The 24,549-nt window shown below is 35.5% G+C and overlaps 1 protein-coding gene across 6 annotated transcripts in view; it reads right to left on the bottom strand.

Moving 5' to 3' along the window:
- Nucleotides 1-1,939: 1,939 nt before the first annotated feature.
- Nucleotides 1,940-24,549, bottom strand: part of LOC121859119 (sorting nexin lst-4-like) — a 39,263-nt gene continuing 16,653 nt past the window's right edge. For 2 of the 6 annotated variants that reach the window (XM_042355820.1, XM_042355821.1), the window contains exons 2-12: nucleotides 24,198-24,359; nucleotides 21,393-21,605; nucleotides 20,947-21,103; nucleotides 17,363-17,446; nucleotides 13,701-13,873; nucleotides 11,263-11,377; nucleotides 9,930-10,167; nucleotides 6,221-6,402; nucleotides 5,364-5,530; nucleotides 3,732-3,938; nucleotides 1,942-2,936 (exon numbers count right to left, since the gene is read on the bottom strand). In XM_042355820.1, coding sequence (XP_042211754.1) covers nucleotides 2,889-2,936; nucleotides 3,732-3,938; nucleotides 5,364-5,530; nucleotides 6,221-6,402; nucleotides 9,930-10,167; nucleotides 11,263-11,377; nucleotides 13,701-13,873; nucleotides 17,363-17,446; nucleotides 20,947-21,103; nucleotides 21,393-21,605; nucleotides 24,198-24,359 — 1,746 coding nt within the window. In that variant the 3' untranslated portion in view covers nucleotides 1,942-2,888. Of the gene's footprint in view, nucleotides 2,937-3,731; nucleotides 3,939-5,363; nucleotides 5,531-6,220; nucleotides 6,403-9,929; nucleotides 10,168-11,262; nucleotides 11,378-13,700; nucleotides 13,874-17,362; nucleotides 17,447-20,946; nucleotides 21,104-21,392; nucleotides 21,606-24,197; nucleotides 24,360-24,549 lie in introns of all 6 variants that reach the window. The other 4 variants (XM_042355817.1, XM_042355818.1, XM_042355822.1 and 1 more) reach the window with 4 other exon arrangements.

Here is a 24,549-nt window from a genome sequence, read left to right as displayed (position 1 = left end):
AATATGGATCCTTTCTTTCTCTACTTTAACATAACTGCTTTGGGGGGGGGGGGTATTTGTTCATATTATCTCAAGAAACCATAGATTTGCATTAATATTTCACCAATACCCTGTACTTCAATACCAAGGACCTTGTTGACAAGAAAAATAATTCATGAGTTTAGTATTATGTGAAGAAAATAAAGTTTATGAAAAAAATAAATGGAAATGAGTTGTTTTAAAATGCTGTATGTAGAAAAGTTGGAAGCTGAGGACATGGGAACCAAGACAAAAAAAAAATTATTCAATGTTTCAGCAACGCTGTACAGTTGTGGACAAAATGAATTCGGCAGGGAGGAAGTATAAGCTGCGCCTTACCTCAAACAAAAATATAAATTTGTGGTGTAAAAAGAAAATCACAGACTTTCAATTGCTATGTCTATGCAACTTTGTCAAGTCTCCACTAACCCCTACCCTCCCATACACCACCTCCCTCCCTGCCTGCCAAATCCTTTTTGTCCACCACTATATATAAAAAGAAAATAAAGAAAAAATATTAGTATAAATGCATATGTTATATTTCATGAGAGGAAAAAAACAGAGTTGTAAATTGTATATCTAAATCTTTGATGACATTTCCCTCACACCAAGTGTAATAAGATACAAAATGTTAGTTACGTTCTACATAATCTAAAGAAAGGATGTAATGTGGAAACACTCTTGTTGTACAAGTTACTAAATGAATCCAGAAATGAACCCAAAATTCATGTTACTGTATTCTAATTTGGGTGCTGAGAAGAGAGAAGAGGACAGTAGAGTACAATTTAAAGGATACACCATACCCGCACTGTACTGATAAAATTAAAGATATGAGCTGTTACACTAAAAGGGAATAGGATAGTAATGAAGATGAAACATTTTAAATCAGTACAGGTATTCCTCACTTAACAACGGAGAAGCGTTCCTGAAAACCTAAAGTAAAGCAAAATTATCGTCACACGAGGGATAACGAGGAATAATATCCATGAGACGGCATGTAATTGTGTAGCTGACTCACCACCCAGTAGCACTAAGGGTGGTTGAGGCTGAGCTGTGAGCTGTTATTCCAACTCATAATTTCGGGTAGATATACAGTACAATATTACTACTTTTCTAAATTTTTCTTTTTACTCTGTTACATGCACACACATTTGTTCATACAGAATGTGCAAAAAAAAAAGTATATAAAAATATTTATCATAAGGTCGAAAACAAAGGGAATAAACATTTCTTACATGCGCGGCAGTTAGCGCGCAGAGCAGAGAAGGGGGGAAGAGGCATGGGGGATCTCTCAGCTGTTCGCTGTCTCGTGTCCCGTGTGTAGTGAAACGATTGCCAAATGACAATGCAGTATTTTTTATTTTAATTTATTTATTCCTCACATTTACTGGTACAGTATACACGCAACACAGTTCAGCTGGGCCATCAATAAGCTGATTCGTGAGACGTGTGTGGCTGCTGCCTGTAGTAGGTAGTAGACAGCTATCAAACAGGGAGGAACTACCATCTGGGAAGATATTGGAAGCATAATGTGTTGTCTAATGGTAGACCCTGCTGCCATATGGCATCACAAATATTGTGACCAAGTCCCAGGTTGGTGATCTGACTTTCTGCCTCATTTACACACAACTGCAGGGTCTCAATTGTTTCTCTTACTTTGACAACACAACACACATAAAGTATATCGTTTCTCATTCTTGACTTATTTTTTTTTTTTTTTTTATTTATTTATGGTTGTTATTATTATTGTTAGTTTTTTATTTTTATTATTTTGTTATTAATTTTTATGAATTATTATAATAATAATAATACTGTAGCTATTATCATTATTATATTTTCGCCCCCCAGGTCCTGATGTGGGTCAGTGACCTGTGCCTGGGTGGGCTAATCCCTGTATTATAGGAAAAAAACATCACATGCTCGAGGGGGGGGGGGGGTTGTGCAACTGGCCCCAGTTACAGCTCACTGCCTCAATACATACATTCACTTCTTACACATACACACCCATGCTCTTCATTTTCCTTATTTTATAGTTTAATAGTATATTTTCTATGTTTCTAACCCACATTAGAGTACAGTACATGTACAGTATTGTAATAATGCGCACTTTGAGCACAGAATCTCCAGTTTTTCCGATTTACCTCCTGAGTTTTCCCAGTGAGTCAAACATCACTAAATCGAATTTTGACCAATCGTTAAACAAGAAAGTGTGTTAATAATTTTATAGCTATCGCTAAACCGAAATATCGCAAAGTGAATGAATGTTAAACGGGGGATACCTGTATCTTAAAAAATTTCATGTTAACCAGCTTATCCTAACTACAATGGCTAGAATAAAATGTGGAAACACCGTATGTCATTTAGGCTCTAGGTATATCAGTACTGTAAAGGGTTGAAAATCAATACCAGTTATTTTTAAGTACAAAAGCTTTAGTCTCTGCTATGGTCATGATGTAATATCCTGGTTATCTAAAGTCATAGTAATTCCCTCATTAAGGTTTCTGTTCTATGAAACATACAGACTGTAATGTCTCCTGATATCCTAACAACTTACCTAATATAAATGTTGAGCATCAAATGATCTTAAGTTACACCATAATTTTTTCAAAACTATTCCTCATTCTACCTGGACAGTAATTTTAAGTTGATCTACTATAGCTGTACATAGTCAGTAGATGACTCATGATGTTTATCTTCATATTGGAAAGTACTTGTAAATATTATTTAGTAATGTAAATCACTTCATAGAAGCTATGCCTCTTGTAAAAAATATTTACAAGCCTACATCCAAATAGGTAACAAGAGTCTACATACAAAATCACGTAAATTACAAAGCTAACAGGGAGATGCTCAGAAATAATTAGAAAATCCTACACATCATTGAATTTCTCAAGAGAGTCTCGTAGTCGGTCAGTTATCTGAAAAGAAAAAGAATCACAAAATAATAATCAAGCGTTTCTAAATTTCCTCCATACAGACAGACATCCTACTACAGTATTCTTATCTCCTGTTGGATCATCATTTTCCTGCTCTCCCATATTTTCCTTGCAGTTGCACACTCATTACTCTCTAATTAATGTTGTATTTTCATCTGTCCTTTATCTTGAACAACATTCTTAACTCTCATCCTTTTTACAGCAATACTCTGAGACTGACCTTAAACACATTCACTTAACCTGTAAAAAATACAGATACTGTACCTAGTTGTCTACGAGTATATTGTAAGTATAGTATTTTTATTCAATTTTCTTCCAACTTCACAAATGACTTTTCCAATCATAAGCAATACTACCCAAATACTTCTGGAGCTACATCTAAAAGAGTGCATGTAAATATACTACAGGTACATTAATGAAAAGTTCACTTAACCCTTAGGCAACAGGTGACGTTCCAGAACGTCTGCCCATTTTCCCACTTTTTTTTATTATTATTTTTGGAAAAGTTGACTTTTTTTCCACAATTTAACCCCGCAGGGGGGGGGGGGTACTGCCAGCAGCACCTTAACCTGGGGCTTAAGGGTTAAATGAGACCAATTTTTCCCATTCAATTGTTAAGAAATTTGATCACAACCTGATGTGTGATTATAATCACGGACTCTAAACCCCACAATCCAACCAGTTTGTGTTGTACCAGATAACTAAAATTTGACCAATGCAGCTGAAAAAATAAGAAACCTCTTCAGCTATATCTAATATTAAAGAGAATGCACTCACCTTCTGATAGAAATTTATTTGCTCAGTAAGGAAGGAAGTCATGGCTTTCTTAAAGTCCCTTGTCCGTTCTTGATGAAAGTGTGCCACCTCAGCATGGAGAGCATATGCTATTGTGTCTGATCGTCTGACCATAGGTGGTACTTGGTCATAATCTAGACGCCCTTCACTTGCCTCCTTTTCAACTTGTCTTCTCTTGGCTATTGCTCCCTGTAAGAAAAAATAAAGGCATAAATGATGAATAAAATTTTGATGAGAATGGTGCAAAGGTTCCCTGTGAATCTCCGTAAAATATCCAGATACAAATTAGTGTCAGCCCTCGTAGCAAGGAGCACTTTATAATTAAATACCTGTATGCATTATTTCAGAAACAATTTTCTGTAGAACCTACAAGTACGTATATGCAGATTTATCTATCATAAAATTAGTAAAGATGCTGTTGCATCTTCAATAATACAGCTCCTCCCCGACTTACGACCTACTCGACTTACGACCACCCGCACTTACAACCTGCCTCGGTCGTACCAAAATTTGGTCAAATTACATATTTTTGAGTCCCAAAGCCAGTACACAAACAAAATTTTTGTTTGTAATTCACTTTAAAATGGCTGGAAAGCTTAAAAGTGAGTCTTTTGTGGTGCTGAGAAGAAAAAGAGACACCCATTTTAGATTTTCTATGTACGTATCATTTAAGCATTTCCGAATTACGACAATTTCGACTTACGACCTGGATGTCGGTCCCTAACCCCATCGTAAGTCGGGGAGGATATATATATACAGTCGACCCTCGTTAATTAGGACCCCTTTAATCCGGATTTCGGATAAATCGGACGAAATCTGAACTGTCCATATCAAATTTCTGGTTCTGGGATTGTCCCAGTTGCAATTGGAGTTGCAATTTCAAATTCTGTGTCATTACTAAGAAATAAAGAAGTCACTGGTGTGCTGCATCTCTAAGATTAAGAGAAAACGGACGACTCAGGCGTCCTGAAGTGAGAGAAAACGGACTCCTATGACGGGGCACTCAAATAAACATACACATAGCTGTATAATGCAATATTATGCAATATTAACCCCTAAATCGGTTAATTCGGACAATCGGCTAAAACGGACACCCTTCCCCCCCTATTAGTCAGTTTTAACGAGGGTCGACTGTGTGTGTATATATATATATATATATATATATATATATATATATATATATATATATATATATATATATATATATATATATATATATATATATATATATATATATATATATATATATATATATATATGTGTGTAAAAACATATTTTGGGGCCTCACCATGATATAAAATTTCTCTCTTTATTCGGTCTTGCCTCATGAAATCTCATCCTCTTACAACGAAAAATTTAGTTTAAATTTATATGTATTTACAGTGCAGAATAAACAGGTATTGACAATCTATTTACATTGTTTTAATTGTGATGCATGCTATAGGAGTGAAGGGAGGCTGGGAACATAACCTACATACTTATTTCTTCTGTTTCTTATGGGAAAAATTTATCCACTTATCGTTGTTTCACGTAACATCACGGTTTGCAAGAATTTAACCACAACGTTAAAAGAGGACTTACTGTATTACAAAGATAGATGATAAGTTAACAGACCTTTGTTATGGAAATGACACTAGGGAAGCCATCAATGAGGCCTCTATACTCAAAGAGTAGGTGACATAATGGGTCCCAGTCATGCTTTGGTTCCTCCTCAAACACTGTACCAATATCCGAGTATGCTTCACTCATGTGGTGAATGGCTTCGGTTAAACCAGGAGCACCTGCCATCAAGAAAAAAATAAAAATGATATATATATATATATATATATATATATATATATATATATATATATATATATATATATATATATATATATATATATATATATATATATATATATATATATATATATATATATGCAAGTAAATCACTGTAGGTGCGCATGATCCAGGTATATGCTGATAACCACAAGGAAAAAGAAAACATGAAGTTCCCAAGTGCTTTCGTGTAATTCACATCTTCAGGGGTGAGTTCAGACTGTACTCACCCTGAGATGTGATATATATATATATATATATATATATATATATATATATATATATATATATATATATATATATATATATATATATATATATATATATATATATATATATATATGAAAATTACTATGCCATTAAATTTTACTTCATTATGATGAAATGTTTTGAAAATTTATTAACTGTTTGTACTGTAATATTAAATATGAGGGAATAAATGTAGTTACATGGTAACTAGTAGACTAAAGTACCTAAATATGCACAGAGCCAAATCACATGTTAAGGAAACATATTATGATAATGCTGCTTTATAGAAATTACCTTACCTATACTGTACTGTTTGTTACTTTGGCATAATTTTTAAATTTAAATATGATAATTGCTTTGCTATTTCTACTCAAGATCCAAAACAATGATCATATTGTACTTACAGTTAGAAGGGTCTGTGTCAAAGGCCCTACTGAGTTTGGAGAATGAATGTGAAATTTTATTATACTCCCGCTTGAAAGCCGTCTGATGCTTTTTGGCCTGGTCTATACATGTGTTCTGGACCAGCTTAACAGCATCATCCAGAGTGGAGAAGAAGCGATTGTAACCTTCCAACTTGGCCTCTCTGAAAAAATACAAATATTTTTAATTTGGGTAAATTGTACAAGACTACCTCAAACCTTATAAACACAGATTTAAAAAATTACACATTAAAACCTGTCATATCCAGATTTTACCTCAAACTGGTCTGCATGGAGGATTCAAGACCACGCCTATGGTCTGGACCTAAATGTCTAGTTGGCCCCGCCTTAAAATTACATACATGTACTACTATCAGTAAGTAGGACATACTGGAACCTGTTCCTATATGGTTCTTCCTCAACATGTGACATTGGTATAGTAGGTGGCCATATCTCTGTCCACATACTTTAAACTAACAGTCTGTATTGTTCATATCTGCATTAGGGCCATATTGCCACAGGTACTTTCTCTTAGTTTAGTAGTTTCAACATCTTGTGGTCTAAGGACCTTGTTACTTGCTTCTTACATGCCATCTTTATGTTGCGGTTTCCGGTTACTTATTGGAATCACTGACAATAAAGTCTGTTAACTCCTACGCCCCGGTTGACGTTACGGAACGTTCATCTAGGGCGCCCTGGTTGACGTTCCGGAGCTCACGCCTTTTCGCGCCATTGTTTGAATGCCCAGCACGGGTTATCAGTTTCCAGCATGATTGTTTGGTGGTCACCCCACACGCAGGGTAGCATGGGTGGGCTCATTGCAGTTAGTACGCATTAGCCTGTCTCCATGGAGAGTCATTTGTCCATTTTATCATGTTGTATCAAAGTAATATTGCTAATAGTAGTTGCATTGTAGTGTAGTATTACTGGAAAATAATGCTATGATTATGTTATAAATGTATTTATTTGTGGAGTTATTATTGTGCTCTCCCAAACACAAAGACAGCCTGGCGACTGACTGTGTGTGTCGCCGAGCACTTTTTATGAAAAATAATGCATATAAAATAAATTCTGAATGAATTACTTATAGGAAATAAGTATTATGCTCAGTAAATATATGCATTACTGGCCATCCCAGACACAAAGGCACGTAGAAAATGGCCGCTAAGTGCGTAAGTGACCACGAGCGCTCGCCGTTTAAACAAGCTGTCCCCTTATCTCCCTTGCCACTGCGGCCCCAGGGAAGTTTCTAGAGGGTCAATATATAGTTTTCTTACGTCATTTGATTGTTTTATCATTTAAAAGGGTTAAAAATTATTTTTGGATAAGTTGATTTTTCTCGATTTACCCCACGTGGGGGATACAGCCAGCGGTACCCTAGCCTGGGGCGTAGGGGTTAAGTCAGGATTAGAGGTGAACTGGAAGCAGCATTCAAAAATGTTTATGGGTTAAGTTTTCACACCAAATGGTCTTTTCTACATTTATTAAGAAAATAAACTATTCCACAATAACTAGGATATGACCGTAATTAATGCTATGAGCAGTGAGCAGTAATAAGGGACGAAGCTTATGTTTAACTAACTTCTTAGAGCACACGTCTGAGTGGTTCAGAGACGAGTCAAACTGTCGAGAGCTGGCTACTTAATTAATGACTGCAGTCAAAGTGTGAGGGCTCATTGGGAACACACTGTCACTTGACCAGTTGATGACTACTCACAGCTCATAGGAAAGTTACCATGGGTGATGTAATTATAAAAACTTAATGTATGTAACCCACATTTATATAAGTATTACTGTCTATTTGACAGGGGCTAATACATTATAATTGTATCCAACTGCATTTGAATAATTTCACAGGGTCCCTAGCCAGCAGACCATGTGCATGAATTTGCCCGAGGTGAACACTTTAGAACATTAAACAAGTACTGTGAGTAATTATCGATCATCAGAATTATGCCGAAGATTATCATATTCACTTCTTCACACATTCGTATTCTCTTATCTTTATAATTTTCTACAGTAATCAATAGGTAACTGCTAAAACATCAAGATAAATAAGACAGGGATTAAAAATAAAGATACAGTATAGTCTGCATTTACGCGGTCAATTGAACCCGTGGAGGTCCGCGTAAAACGAGAAACGCGTAAACGAATTAATAGAACTCATGGGATTAATTGAAATAGAGACTGGGCCGACCCCCAAATTCCACTTTTTCCGACACAATACATACGTTTTAGTAAAAATAACATCTTAATTTTATGATGGTATGCACACACAATTAATATTTAAGAGAAATATCAATAATATTAGGTTTTTTAACACTTACGTTAGTAGAAAAGATGGCTGGGCACACGGGGATGGGGGGTTGGTTCCGAGGCAGAGGGCAGATTATTGGCCCTCACCTGTATCACTTGTATCTATTGTATCACTATCCACCACAGAGGCTTGCAGGGCCTCTTTGTCAAACCCTTCAAAGTCCATATCCTCACTATCACTGACTTGGGCCGGCTGTGGCGGGTGAAAAACTCGTTAATGTTTTGATGACTGAGCGACCTTGTGCGCACCCTGCCCGCATAGCTTCCCGCGTAAATGATGAAATTTACCGCGTAATTAAAACATTTCATTCTGGCAAGGCACCGCGTAAATGACCAAACGCGTAAACAAAAACCGCATAAATTCAGACTATACCGTATTTAACTAATATAGTCTTACATTAAGAATAAAAATCTGAGTGATCACCATTTTCAGTAATTGTCATTAGAGGGTTAAAGGTTCAAGATATGAATACTGCATTGGTCATAACTGCAGATGTATGAATGTATTAAACAGACTGGCTTAAGCTGAAGCATAACAACAACACGCATTGTTATGTTTCCCCTGAAGTCAGCCAGTTAGGAACTATTTTACACCTTCAGGTAAGAGGATAATACATCATACATTCTTTTGTGAATCTGGACCCAAGCTTCACCTTGCCTAATCTCTGAACCCTCACAGGTTCTCTGCTGTTGCTACAATTCCCTCAATAATGTTTAGAATAAATTTTCCCTGATACACTTAAAATGTTTATTTGTGTAATTTTTGCATACAGTCTTCCTACTTTCCTCTTTATAGAGAGTAACTATAATAACAATTTGGAGCAGAAATACTTTAGTGGTGTCTGTGTAGTACATGGCAACAGAAAATTGAGAGTTAACTGACAAACAAGTAGATAAACAGAGTCCACTTATTGTCCCTGTCCAGTTTCACTATATCATCATCATCCACCATTACGGTCATTTTCTATGCTTCCATGGGTTAGCTGTGATTACCGGTACATGACGGCAGCTCTTCAAGCTGCATGGTCTCTAGCAGCCTGCAGCCTCTCGTCAGGTTCTTATTTCCGGGGCCTTTTCTCAAAACCTCTCCCCATATCATTTCTGGTCTACCCTTAGCCTTCCTCCACTCCAGATTCCAACTCATGCATCTCATAACCCAGTTGGTCTCCTCCCTTTTCTCCACATCACTAAACACTTTCAGCCTACCTCTAGGCAAAATCTTGCCAATGCTTTCAATACCCTGAAAAGTGTCTTATCTCTAATATCACATTACACATTCATTCCATCGTTATCATGCAATTAGCATGATAGGGTGAAACCTTGGTGTGCACAATGTAACATGTCCACTATTCACGAAAAAAAAAAAATTACTTACGTTTGCATTACATCCAATGCTGTGTCAGGCCTTTCAATTGCCAAGTAAAAATTTGCTCCAACCAATTTGTCATTTTCTGCCCTGCGTTTCCCAGTTTTCCATAATTTTTCATCATTTGGGCATGTAACAAAATGATGGAACACCTCACACTGTGATATTACTGGGTGCCGGCATATACGATCTACCCACGATTGAAGCATTGTCATTCTATATTCTATCAAGTCCTCTTCAAATCGCCCTAAAAGGAAATTTAGAGATTAGTTTCCTTACAATTGCTGAAATTATTAAATTTCAGTACAGTGGAGTCGTAATAATTTACGGGTTAGGTACCAGAAGACAACGTGAATTATCAAATCATGACTTAAAGTTTAATTGATTTTAATGGAAATAATTAGTTAGGTTGCAGAGGCCAAAAATAGGCATAAAATGTTCCAAAACTGCTTTAATAAACATTAAATATCATACATAATACATAAAAAATACAGTAACACAGAAATTATACAAAAAGTAGTTACTGTATACTGTATATACATGTGCAGCTGCTCCCCGACTTACGACGGGGTTAGGGACCCAAATCCAGGTCGTAAGTCGAAAATGATTAAATAATACATAGAAAATCTAAAATGGGTCTCTTTTTCTTCTCAGCACCATAAAACTCTCACTTTTAAGCTTGCTAGCCATTTTAAAGTGAATTACAAACAAAAATTTTGTCAGCACACAGCGCAATCACTGACGTTGGGACTCGAAAATGCGTAATTTGACAAAATTTTGGTACGACTGATCAGCCCCAGCCTGCTTACAAACTCATGTGTCTTAGTTCTCAGTTGGCGAATTCCGATATATTGAAGTCCGATTTATCGTGGTTTTACTGTATTGCCAAAAAGTTCATGAGACCATCAGACATGACCACCCAAGCTTCAGACTGGGTTAATCTTTTAATCCTTTAGAAATGCTAATTACTTTTCCCTCCCCAATGTGCTAATAACTTCAAAATAGGGAGACAAGATATAGTAATTGTTCTAACGAAATGGATTTCTAAAGAGACCCTTGAACATTGAACTAGGTAAACAATAGCAATGATAACTGGTTCCACTGTCTATGAACCCAAATAAATCTAAGTGAACCTGGCCCAGCCCTATTACCAAGAGCAACATGATACCATTGTAAAAGATTGTTACAACAGGAAACTATAAACATAACTATTTCTTATTGTGTGGGTGGAATACACCATTTTTACAGGTATAAACAGCACGACATTATTACCAATTAATACGTGGAATACAATATCATAGCTGTATGCTGTTATTACAAATGATATAAACATTATACTTACCGGAGATCTGTTTCTCAGGTAGTGGTGGTATTGGTATAAGAGGAAATTTTTCACTTAAACGACCGTGTATCCAATCAAAGTGCTTGTACCTCCTTGAAACAGGTGCAGATGCAAACTGTATGAAAACAATAAGGGTTTTAAGGACTTTTTCTAGATAAAACAATTTGTTTATGCCCACTTCTGCACTCAGTACGTACTTATAAAATTCTTAAAAACTTTCATTTTCACTCCATTAGTGAGCCCAGTAAATGCCTTTTCATTAGCAACTTAAAACTGATTTTAATATCAACCCCTCCCCCCTCACTGTGATATCTACTTACCTAAAATTAAGGCTTGATCTTGAACACCCATATTGAGACTGCACAAGTTAGGAAGAACACATATACTGTATACAGTAAAGCCAAATAACATCTGTATAAAACCAGATTCTAACTCAAGATATGTTGACCAAAGCTCATTGCTAGGCTTCATCTTACCTATCACAGTATTCTGATTTATGTCTGGGATGATCTCATTCTGCTATTTTAGGTCAATAATTACCTAAATGGCAGAACAAGCTCATCTCAGATATTAAATTTGACACACATCTCTCCAATCTCTTAGCACAATCACACCTTCCTTATTACACTATTTACTTAAGTAAGATGTGAATTAAATTCACATACTGTTATTTATTCATTCCTACTGCAGCAACTTATGTGTTCTGCTATGGTACTGTTTTCCATTTCACAATAAGATCTCATATATCTACATGGTCTGTCCCTGTTGCATTAAACAACATAGCATCATTGGTCAGCACTAAGTCTATCACCAAAAGAACTTAACATCATACCTTTTGGTTATTTACATACAATTCTGATTCTTGGATGTCCATCCCCTCTTTTCTTGCATTATTCTCTCCATCCTTCTAATTCCCTCTTGGTCTTCTCTTCTCTCTCTAACATCCAATTCTAAATTAAAGCCTCTTATTCCCAATACGTATTTAACTTCCCATTCTCTCAATACTGTACTGCATATCCATACCAGCTGAGGAAACCCAGATCAACTCGGTCCAACACTTCCTTTACTTCCTAATTTCCATATTTCTGCTCTCTGTATCTTCTTCACCCCAAACACTGCTGTTGCCTCTGATTCACAACATCCATGCTTCACAACTATATAATAAAGTCAGTTCAATGATTTCACTGTATGTACAGTCGGCAAAAAAGTTATCAAACGCTCTAAGTGTCATAAAATATGACAAAACTAATGAGAAATCTGAACATTGATTTCTGAATTATTTTGGGGGCAAATTAAATTACTTCTTTCCACCTGCAAATACTATAAAGACGAGCAACATACTTTATATTATTATAAAATATGTAGTCACTTCACTACCAGACACCAACCATTCTGAGCCATCACAAGCCATAGTGCTCATTCTGAAATATGTTGTTGCCCAGCTGTTTGAGAACTTTTTTGCTGACTGTACATCCCATTTTATGCCTCCTTTGATAGTTTTCTGTGAATCCACTCATCATTGCCACATTTGCTAACACAATCACTCCCAAATTATAATACAGGTTGACAACCCTTTATCCGAAATTCCGAAATTCCGAAAACAGAAAAGCTCTAAAAACCGAAAGTTTTTTGTGGGGCAATTTTTTTTTTTTTTTAACAGGGATTAGCCCACCCGGGCATAAATCACTGACTCACATCGGGGCCTGGTGGGCGAAAACGTAATAGTAATAATAATTATTCATAGAAATAAAAATTTTAATTAAAATACTGTACACCAAAATAAAATAATAATGATAATAATAGTAATAATAAAATACAATAATAAAATTAATAATAATAACAATAATACTGTAATAAAATAATAATACTAATAAATAAATACAAGAATGAAAAAAAGATCAAAAGTGAGAAATGCGACCTAGACCTATGAATTATTATTACAGTATTATTATTATTATTATTATTATTATAATAATAATAATAATATTTCCCCCCCCCCCTCCAGGCCCTGATGTGGGTCAGTGATCTAATATATATATATATATATATATATATATATATATATATATATATATATATATATTGTCAATCTGTATATCTCACTTCATCCATTCATTTTTCACTGTCTCCATTTTATCACTTTATGCATTCACCAACAATTATTTTTTCTTCCGAATCACTCATTAGAACAGAATTAGCTGTAAACAGCAGCTGACTCATCTTCATATCAATTGCTCTTGCTTTCACCTCTTTTACTATCCTATCTGTGATAATACTTGAACAACCTTGGCAAAAATACAAATCCTTAATATAATTTTGTGCTCCCACTTTAATCCAGTTTCCCACATACTGTATTTCACTCTCCTAATACAGAGTTTGGAACCATTCAGTAATTTTCCATTTACCTCGTGTATCAAAAAACTACTGACAACACTTACAGAAGGCATCAGACTGTATGCAATAAAACTCTTCATGCCATGGAACTTTGATTCTTTTTTGGGTGATGAGATACCACACGTAAACTCGTGTGGGTTAGGCCTCCACACCGACCCATTTCCGTAATCCTCTACAAAAACCTTTTCTTTCTCATCCACAGATGCTTTACCTGCCCCTGGAAAATATAATTCAAAAGTTAAAAAAAAATATATATATATATATATACTGTATATATATATATATATAATGTTATGCAAAATACAGTAGTAGAAAAGATTTTTTGCTGCATTATACAGTATTGTATTACCTTTACTATCTGCACATATCAATTCCTGGCATTGTAAAATGTTAACAATGTACTACCTGTATATTAAAATCATTAATGCTGTACTGTATTGTACAGTATTGTGGGGAAACGGCACAAAATATTCTTTAAATCCATTACAACCTTTACCACCTACAGCACGTGTATCTGTTCCTGGCCATGTGTGGAGAGATGACTTGGATAGAGCTGAGATCTCTCTCCCATCTGAGACCCACACAGCATATTACAATTGACAATATTGCACTGAAATTATTAATAAGATAAAGTTACTTTGCAAACAATTTCAGTACAGTATACTGTATGGATGTACAGTGAGATAATGACGTATCTTCTCGGCTTTGGCCAAAGTATAATGAAACCTGACTACTCAACAGAGTGAATGGTGTTACTGGCGACCCTTTTCCATGGTTCCGCAGGCCCGACAACTGTTTATGGGCCAGTGTGTCGAATGGCTCAACCGTTCTGCGATGTATTCATCAAAAACCTGGGAAGATACTTCATTTTTTTACTGTACACACAGCACAAAAAGTATCATTACGCTGACGGTGTCATACAATATGACACAACGGACAAAATATTCTCAACAAAGGTCTTTGTGTGTCATGTTGGAAGTCCTGATTACCTCTTACATGGGAAAAGACCCACATTTCTCTGTTTGCCTATTTGTATACTGTACATTATAACCATTTATTATAATGATGGACTATGAAACTAATAGACAAGATATTTCGTGGTGATTAGAATGGTGTGACAGGAAACGTAAATAAACAAAATGAATGGAACATATCAAAGTACAGTAGACAAGAATGTTATGCATAAAAAGTTGGATTTAAGATTTCTGTTCTGTGCATCGAATGCATATGATTTTAGAACTAATATAAGCTAATCATTTAAATCCTTAATGAGTAGCTTCTTGGATAAATAGGTTTAATAAAGCAAGTATTTCGTGTAGGAACCCGCTGCAGCGATCACACAATCTAGTCTACGAAGCATGGAAGTCACCAACTCGGCTGTCAGTACATTATCTTAATAATGCCTTACCCTTAGCGATATAGTGGGTGTCGACATCCCGGTTTGCCATGTAATTTCCCAAAAGCTAATGACTTCATCTTGAAGAGTGATAATGGCAGTTTGCGATGCTTCAGAACTCTCCATAGTGAATACCAAGATCATGAAATGAATTTACATTATCGACTCGATGGTATTCCATTTGTGAAAATAATAATAATAATAATAATAATAAAAAACACTTTGTAATCAGCAAGTCAACATTTTAAATGGACGAACATGACTGGGGTTTGCAGACTATTAAAATTGGAGTTGGCACCTTTTGCAGTTGAGCTCATATGTTTCAAAACATTTTGTTTCAGCCATATTTCCTTTCATATATTATTATCTTATGTGAAAACTATTCTCCTTTCATATGCTATACAGTATGTACTCCTACAGTGTATGGCAATATATCTCCTGAGGTGAATGTTTCTAAAGGTGCATAAAGGAAAGCAAACTATGGCATCTTAGTTTATTTTTAGCTTCTTTCTGTTAAAAAAGAGGAGCTACAAATATTATATGTAATGACATTATTAAGAAATGCATTTCGCAATCAAGTATACTAACCCTTTCGATACAACGGAAGCCATACGGCTTATTCCGAAATCCATTGGACCCAGTTGTAAAGGTACTTTTCGTGCTGTGTACATACATTAAAACCTCCATTTGTGCAATTTATGTCTACATGTATGTAATTGCTGTATGTACAGTCTCTCCTCGACTTACGATGGGGTTCCGTCCTGACGACTAGGTCGTAAGTCGAAAAGGCGAAAATAATACATAGAAATTCTAAAATGGGTGTCTCTTTTTCTTCTCAGCACCACGAGAACTCTCACTTTTACACTTGCCAGCCATTTTAAAGGGAATTACAAACAAAAATTTTGTCAGTACACAGCACGATCACTAACGTCGGTACTAGAAAATACGTAATTTGAAAAATATTTTATTCGACCACGGCGGTGGTATGTCCGGGTTGTCTTAAGTCGAGGAGTACCTGTATCTCATTAACCAAAATTTGAAGTATGTGAACTCGGCTCTACAAAATTATGCTACTATACACCCCCCACCTGATTGTAGGCATTTACCAGCATGTGGGTGGCCCCACCCTCTAAGGAGGGATGCCATTCCCCCAAATGGTAGTTCCATACTGGTACTGTAGTACTACACAGTATACTAACTTATTACCAAGGGCACAGGGTCTGAAATCAAGCTGAACCACTTGCTTAAAAGGTGAATGCTCCACCAATATCCATACACAAATAGTGAATTACTTTAGTCTGCAATTTTGGGAGTAGCAGCACAACTAGTGTAATAACAGTATTGTACTATGTTGATGAGCTACTTTTTTTTAGCGGTGGTAGCCTGTAGCACTGCCCCTTTTGAGGAAACGTAGCAAAAGTAGAGGAGTTACATTTTTATAGGAATTCAAACTGCTACACGCTACTTTTACAGGGCTTTATTTGTGGCGGTACATTCAATAGAAAACAATGCGAGCACTTGCAAGAACATGTCTGCAATCTATGAGCATGTGGCCTTCCATGTATGCAATTAGCATTTACTTTATTTGATAACTTATTTTTTTTATCCATGACAAAGTTACAGTAGCTTTATGACTATACCCATGAGTCAATGCTTTATGAAGCTAATGACCGCTTTCAAAATGTTATACACTTATTAAACCCCCATAAACGAAGTCTTAAATCAGGGCTTAGCTTCTCATGTAGTAAACAAAGGACCTGAAGGGAGTCCCAAAAATGAACTCCATTCAAACCACATTTAAGGAACAGTATAACTATTATCATATATAGAATCTTTACACTGTTCATGAACCTTGGAAATTTCAAAATGAATAATATCATATATGTTTTTTTAACTTTCTCATTTCTTGAGAACCCACTTCACAGAGGCCTAAAATTTGAGTGTTAGCCATGTACGTGAGGAATTACTATAAGTAGAAGAGGAGAAACTGCCAATACATTTTATAGAAGCAAATAAAAAAGACATAACTGTACAGGCTAGAAATAGAGACAAAAGTTTAAGCACAAGTTCACAATGAACCCAAAGGTATATTGAGTCTGGAGTCTGCGGCATAGTACGTGCATTTGTTGAGCCATTTCTGGAGGATGATGTGTCTAACAAGCAGCTTGTGAGGGTATAAAGTGTTTGTCAATATCAGACCAGCAACAAGCAAGAATTACAGTATAAAAGGTTGTCATTCCCAAAGCAACTGTATTCCAAGGGATTTTTTTTTGGGGGGGATGGGGGGTTCAATGACCCATTTTTACTTACCTACAAGAAAATCTTCAACACCACTCTTTGCTAAGTTTGAGAAACGGTTGAAGCTCTTCCTGACTGTTCCTCGACCATCTCGACCTGTTGTCCATCAACCACCAAAACACAGTAAAATATGCTATATTCAACCAAAATGATCCTCAAACAGAACTTCACTGAGACAAAACATATACCTTATTTCCATTGGAATGAAAGACTTGACTAAAACTGCTTGAGGGCCACTTGTTTTGAAACTAATACTATTTAAAATGAACTGGACTACTTAGACATTACATTAGACAATGCATTCATATACTGTAACCTTAAAAAAGATATTTATAGTTTTGCAAGGTCAACTATAGTAGGACTTCATTTTATCAGACCGATTCAAAGCAAAACCTGTGTTAAATGTAAAAATTTATTTTTTACTCTGCGCATATATTAGGTCTGTCAATGATTAAAAAAATCTACGTGAAGTAATGCACTGCCAGCAGTTTGGTGTTACTGCTTTAGATATGGTTGCAGATCAGTGGAAATGGTAAATTTATAACAAATAATAACATCAAAATAATACAATTGTTAACATTAGTTATAAAGATGACAATATTTTAAGTAAAAACTTAACATTCAGCTGTAATCACTCAGCTCTACATAGACACATGAATTATCTTAGTGTCAAGGGTCATGTCTAAAACCTACTAATAAATAATGTAACTGTCATTATATTTATTGTATATTAAAAAAATAAAAGACAATACAGTACATGTACTGATATAAAATTTCAAAGAAATGTAAATTTAAAACATTTGAATCCTCAATTTAACTCTTTGGCTGTTAAAAAGCCAGTAGAGCAGTCTGTTATAGAGACTGTGATAAGCCTGCAGGCTGCCAAGATCTTAATGTCTATATTTTAAATTCTGTGCCAAGTGACAGGCATATAGACTATGTTACATAGGCTTCTGGGTTCCCCTACACCACCCCCAGACCTCTAGTCATGCCTCACTACACACACAGTCATCATGAATAATATACTGTATATTCCTCTCCAGTGACATAGAACCATCCACTTTATGCGGGACAGACTCTTCACCATGCCTAAACCAATCTAGATAAATAATTTATTCTTTTGCCCATTATCCTGCATGCATATTTTTTTATTTGAAAATTAAAGTACCGGTATGTTTTTAAGAACTTTCATTTATTGTGATTATTGTGCATATGTTGCATGACAAATTAATCGCAGCCAAAGGGTTATTTAAAGTTCTTCCAGTTAGTCTACTTTTCTTTTTCATTTCAGGAAGATCACTTACAAAACTATGTCCTGCTTCACATTTGTTTTGTATTTTGTGATGGACTGGTAAAATAAATGTCAGATTATTTAAATAAAAACAGTAAAATGGATTTTAGTATTTAAGCCTTGTTATGCGAAGTCCTACTGTACATCAAACTAATTAATCAACCAGAATACCATCCTCATATCTGAGGGTTGGTGACCACAATCTTCCACTCTAAATGTTCTTGGGTTATTTTTACCAATTTTTTGAAGTTTTGTATCTCTCTGGAGACCCAGTTTTTAATTTCATTCATCCATCCCAATCACTGTCTTCCCCTGGCCCTCCTACCCTCAACTTTGTCCATGAATATTTCCATTATCATCCCTAATTATATGACCAAATTATATAATTTTTCTTTGTTCTATACATTCCAAGTATTGCTCTTGAAGTTTTGCTGATCATAACACTACTTCATTTGTTTTCCTGTCAGTGTAGCTAATTCTTCACTTTTGCCTACAATACCACATTTCAAAGGCCTCCAACCTCTTTCTGGTGTCTGCTGAAAATGTCCACCTATTTGACCCATACTTAGTCCTTGCCATATAAAAGCCTTTCAGCAGCTTTTTTTTCTCAAATTAAAGTTAATGTATCTTTTCATTGGGTCTTTTATATTATTAAATGCTGTTTTTGCTTGCCAGCATAGCTAATGTTACTTACCAAATACAAACATTTTTCCATTTGTATGAGTCCCCTGTTGCCTACCATAATTTTCATTTTAGGATTTATTTTCAATTTGGTAACAACCACTACTTTCATCTTTACAGCATTAATTCTTAAACCACATTTTTCACCTTTTTCCACTAATCTGTTAGCAAGTTTTTGTAAAACCTCTTCACTATCTGTGATAAGGGTAGTATCATCTGCATAGCGTATACAGTATTTGGTATTACTTTACCATTAACTTTTAGTCCTTCATTATCACTTAAAACTTTGTACATCAAACTAATAAGCTGTAATAAAAGCTAGGCAGGTCAGTAAGGAAATTGTAAAGGTCAACTCCAGTCCTATTTTTTTTCTGATTTATTATAATGCAATCAACAAAAGTGATTGAAGTGATGAAAAATTATACAGTACCCATACCCATGTGATGAAAGTAGGCAGGTGACTAGCCACTAACACAACCAGCTACCTGTTCTAATCCTGGGTTGGGCTTCCACATTTAGGCAACTGCCAAAGCACACAGTTTGAAATTTATATTCATATGCAAAAACTACCCATCATTTATGATACTTTTTGAACTTTACTTAATTAACAGTGCTAAATTTAAGTAACTACAGTATTATATTATGATTACCTTTAATGAATGGGGTTTGAAATCATAAAATACAGGTATGGCTTAACGGAGATGAATTATGGAGGCAAACATATTTTCCTGTGATGACATTAGGGCTACAACACACAAATAACCCCTTTTGTAAAACATCATTTATATAAATTATTGTTTGAAAAAGAGATTGTTTCAGTTTTTCTTTGACGAATGAAAATATGCTTTTACCTGTACGTACTGTATAAAGATTCAAACATAGGATTATAACTCTGAAATATTGTTTTTAGCTGGAGTTGACCTATAAGCCTTTCAGAGTTGGAGGCAATAATAGGAGTTGGAGGCAATAATAGGAGCTGGAGGCAATAATAGGAGTTGGAGGCATATTAAGATTTGGAGGCAATCTCATTAATAAAGAATTGTTTTGATAGAAAATAAATAAATAAGAAGGTCTAGCAATTCAAGCAAATTCCTTTGAAGTGAATATGTGAATGGAGAGGGAATCTGACATTTTATACATACAGTGTGTATGTATGTATGTATGTGTGTGTGTGTGTGTGTGTGTGTGTGTGGGGGGCAGAAGAGTAGAGATAAACATATCCCAAATATGTTCCATTAATTGCAAGAAACTTGGTTAGAATTAATGGCTACGAGAAAATAGATATTACAGCTTCTTAAGGTTCAGTATCTAGTTTTCATGTAATAAATCAACTGATTTTCCAACACTGCAATAATTTATTTGCATGTCTAGGTAATCCAAATCCATAAGATTTGAAGTCATGGCATTCTTTCTTTCATTGAAATAAAAACATTCACAAAATAAATAAAAGTACTACAACGTTACTAACACTTACAAAAGAAAATTTACTGATTATGCTAAAGATAAAAATAACTATTTCAAACAAAATAATCAGGCAAGCAAAACAAAATTTTACATCAGAAAATTAGCATGACACTCAAATATAAGTTCAAGCGAGCCTCACATTCCTAAGCCATCAACAAACCTGCTGTGCTAACATCCCCAACACTGCTTGCAGACTTAGCGGCACGATTAGGTCCAGATAACCCAAAGTTCCCAGCACCGTTGAGGTAGTTGTTGGTTCCTGGTTCTGAATCGTCATCATCCCAGTCATCATCCCAATCTTCATTATCATAACTCATCTGTGAGAACATTATTTTCATTCATGCCAGAGCTAATAAATTAACAATTAAGTAAACTGGTCATGGTTTAAAATAATCATGGTTTTCTTAAAAAAAAAATAATAATTAAATAGAAATTAGAAAAATTCTTTAGACCAATTTGATTAGACAGATAGATAGATAAATGAGATGATTGCACTTGTTCCATTCTAAATACTCTGAGTGAATGAGTTGCAGAGTAGATAGTAATTTACAAATCAGAACATAAAAAAATCTTAGTTATTGACAAATACTGTATAAATAAAATAACCTGTTGTGACAATGGTCGTTTCTGAGGTTCTGCATTGGCTCCAATGTTTGCAGTATTATTCTGAGCTTGATTCCAACTGTTGGCCTCAAAACCAGATTGCTTTTCTTCCCAGTCTACTGCACCAATGTTGGAATACTCAGTGGGCAAAGGTGGTGGAGGCATTGCAGGGGGAGCAGTTGTTGCTGCTGTTATCTCCTGTGTGTCAAAATAATACTGTATACTGTAGTTTTTGTGCTAGCAGGGAGAGAACATGACACAAGTGTACCTTAAAATGACTTGCAAAACTCACCTCAAAGAACTTGTTCTCCCATTCTCCACACCACCTGTATTTATCATTTTCTCCTCCCCATATTTCAAAATCTCGACTCTAATACCAGGATTGGATAGTACGTATTAGGAGAGAGAGGATGAATCAGAGAGAGAAAATATGTATCTTACAATGAGTATGTCAGATAGCAAGGCATAAAGGGAATGCACCATAAGAGCAGTCAAAGGCTACTGATGTACAATGAAAGACAAAAGTCGTGTCGTGAAATTTGGTGAAAACATATGCCGAAGGGCTAAACTTTTGGTGCGCTCTGCCTTGTGGTGGGGGACGCTCATAATGTTTCACGAGTTAAATTTAATCTTCGGACAAAACCGCGACACGACTTTTGTCTTTGATTGTACATGTACCCTTGTGTAAGTGGTCAGGGGAGTGAGGTACTGTATATACCCAGGTTACCTAGAACAGTATTCAGTAGGGTTGTAATTAATACGGAGGTAGATAACAAATTGCAGGACAGGTGAGGTACAGGGAGAATTTCGTGGACGTTGGAGTTATATTAACTAAATATTTTCTGTAAAAATGCTTGCAGAAAACAAATCAGAAAACTAAGAACCTACCGGTATATGCAAAATCAATTTAATCTGCAGAAGGTAAATGAAACAGAGTGTATCCAGGATATCCAACTAGGACACAATATCTAGAGGGTTTTCTGTTTGTTTAATATAATCATGATGACCAAGTTAATAAATCATTCCAACCATGAAATTATTAATCCCAAAACCCATTAACCTACATCAAACAATGACAACCAATCCATAGAATACCCATATATACAACTTATACCCCTGTACTGTAGAACTGAGGAAAAGAGCATAAGACCTTATCCTCTCATACTGTTTGATTCAAGATCAGAGACGGAAGGAGAATAGGATTTGGACAAAGATGAATCAAATGGGGAACCAAACCCTACTGGATCCTCTAAATGGCAAAAGGAATTTGAGAGGCATAATTTATCTACACAATATACACAAGTTATGCGGAGAACCAAGTACAGTAGTTATACGGAGAACCAAGTACAGTAAAAACCTGTAATTCATACCCACCAAATTTGAAGTTGCATAATTCGTATGTTCTGCTGTTGTGAAATATACAGGTACAGTTATACAGTATTACAAATCTCAAAATATCTGGTAAAAATTCCAATTATTAGAGACATTTTAAAATATACATGATGCAAATGTCACCATGGGATGCAACCACCAACCGCCCACCTCAGTGTAAACAAGTACTATACTATACTTGTCAAGCGTGTTGGTCACGGTCAGTTCAAGTTTTTTCTCACTTGTTTTTCCATCATTGCCCTGGACCAAGTACCTAAATCTGGTACTGTAGCTACTTAGAAACATTTCAATTTTGATTGGGGCAGATAACGTAAAAGTAAAATTGCTTTTTTTTTCCGCTCACGAGAAAGTGTCCTTCATATTTTGTAAAATCTTATAATTTGTAAGGGTTAGAGCCCCTATTACAGTATTTTGAATTATGGGGTTTTACTGTAAACGTCAAGTTGAGAGAGAGAGAGACTTCAGATTGTTGTTAAGCTAGTTATGCTTGCTTCCACAAGTACAGGTACCTTCAAGGAGTAATACTTGCCACTACATAATCCACAATCTAATATAATCCATTCATCCATAACTCATGCCGAGAGAGACAAAACAGCCTTCAACAATCCCTGAACATTTCATATTTAATCTACTTTCCTCTCAGTCGATTCACCAATGGTTGAAACCTCCTTGTCCACTGACTCTCCCACTAACCTACTAACCTAAAATAAAGGAAGATAAAATCAAGCAACCACATCAGAGTATTGTTTGGCTCACACACAAGATACTGCAATACCACAAGCTATTTACTTGTCACAGAGATAAGAGAATCATATGAAATGTTAGGTTGATTAAACATACTGTAGTCACAAATCCACTATTTTCAACAAAAGAAATATTCAATGATTTTACATTAAGTATTTGTATTACTTTCATAACACAGCATTACTACTGAGTACAAACAACCCCGACTCCATACTAAAATCCTGAATTTATTAAAAGTAAGAAGTACTACATAACATCACCTCTTTCCTTTAACATTTACAACTACTACTGTACTTTATTAATTTTGTAAGTCTTCATAATTACCCTCTACAGTAGTGTTAATATTATTCCTGTAAAGTTATACAACAGAACCTCACTAATTCCAAGTGTAGGCAAATGAAGATAGGTGGGCAGACTTTGATTATCCTGTGGGTTGGTGTTCGAAAAGGCATCAGCTGTTTTAAACTTATCAATTGACATTTGACTTCCTGAATGAAACTCGCCATAGGAAATGACACTGTTGTACTGTACTGTTGGAGATTTGCATATATGAGCAGACTTCTCTTGATCTGAAACTGGATATGAGATTCAAATGCATGAAAGGGCTTAAAAAAATAAGAGGAATGTAATATTAATCAATGTGGCATTACTCATGAGAGAATTATCACTAACCTCCACATATGCTGCAGGGAAGAGCCCAGCTTGCCCCTGAGAGTTTGAGCCTTCCCACCATCCTTCTCCAACATCTTGCCGAGTGACATTGAGTACCTCCCCCTCCTTTATACTTAGTTCACCTGTTCCAGGCTGGGAATCAAAGTCATACAACACCCGCACCTGAGATCAAAATATACATATGTTTTATTACCAGTACGTACTGTGCATGAAATTGTAACACTCACAAAGAATCCTCACCCACCTTGCTGTGTGTCTACAAATTGTATGTAAAAAAAAAATAATGGTAGTAATAAAAATGCAAATACTGTGATGTCCTCAACAGTACTGAGTAGTACTATAATGTATAGTG

The sequence above is a fragment of the Homarus americanus genome, unplaced genomic scaffold (assembly GCF_018991925.1).
Source record: "Homarus americanus isolate GMGI-L3 unplaced genomic scaffold, GMGI_Hamer_2.0 scaffold50924, whole genome shotgun sequence".
NCBI lineage: Eukaryota > Metazoa > Arthropoda > Malacostraca > Decapoda > Nephropidae > Homarus > Homarus americanus.
Note: the sequence above shows the minus strand (reverse complement) of the source record. Positions and strands in the feature narration are given on the sequence as shown.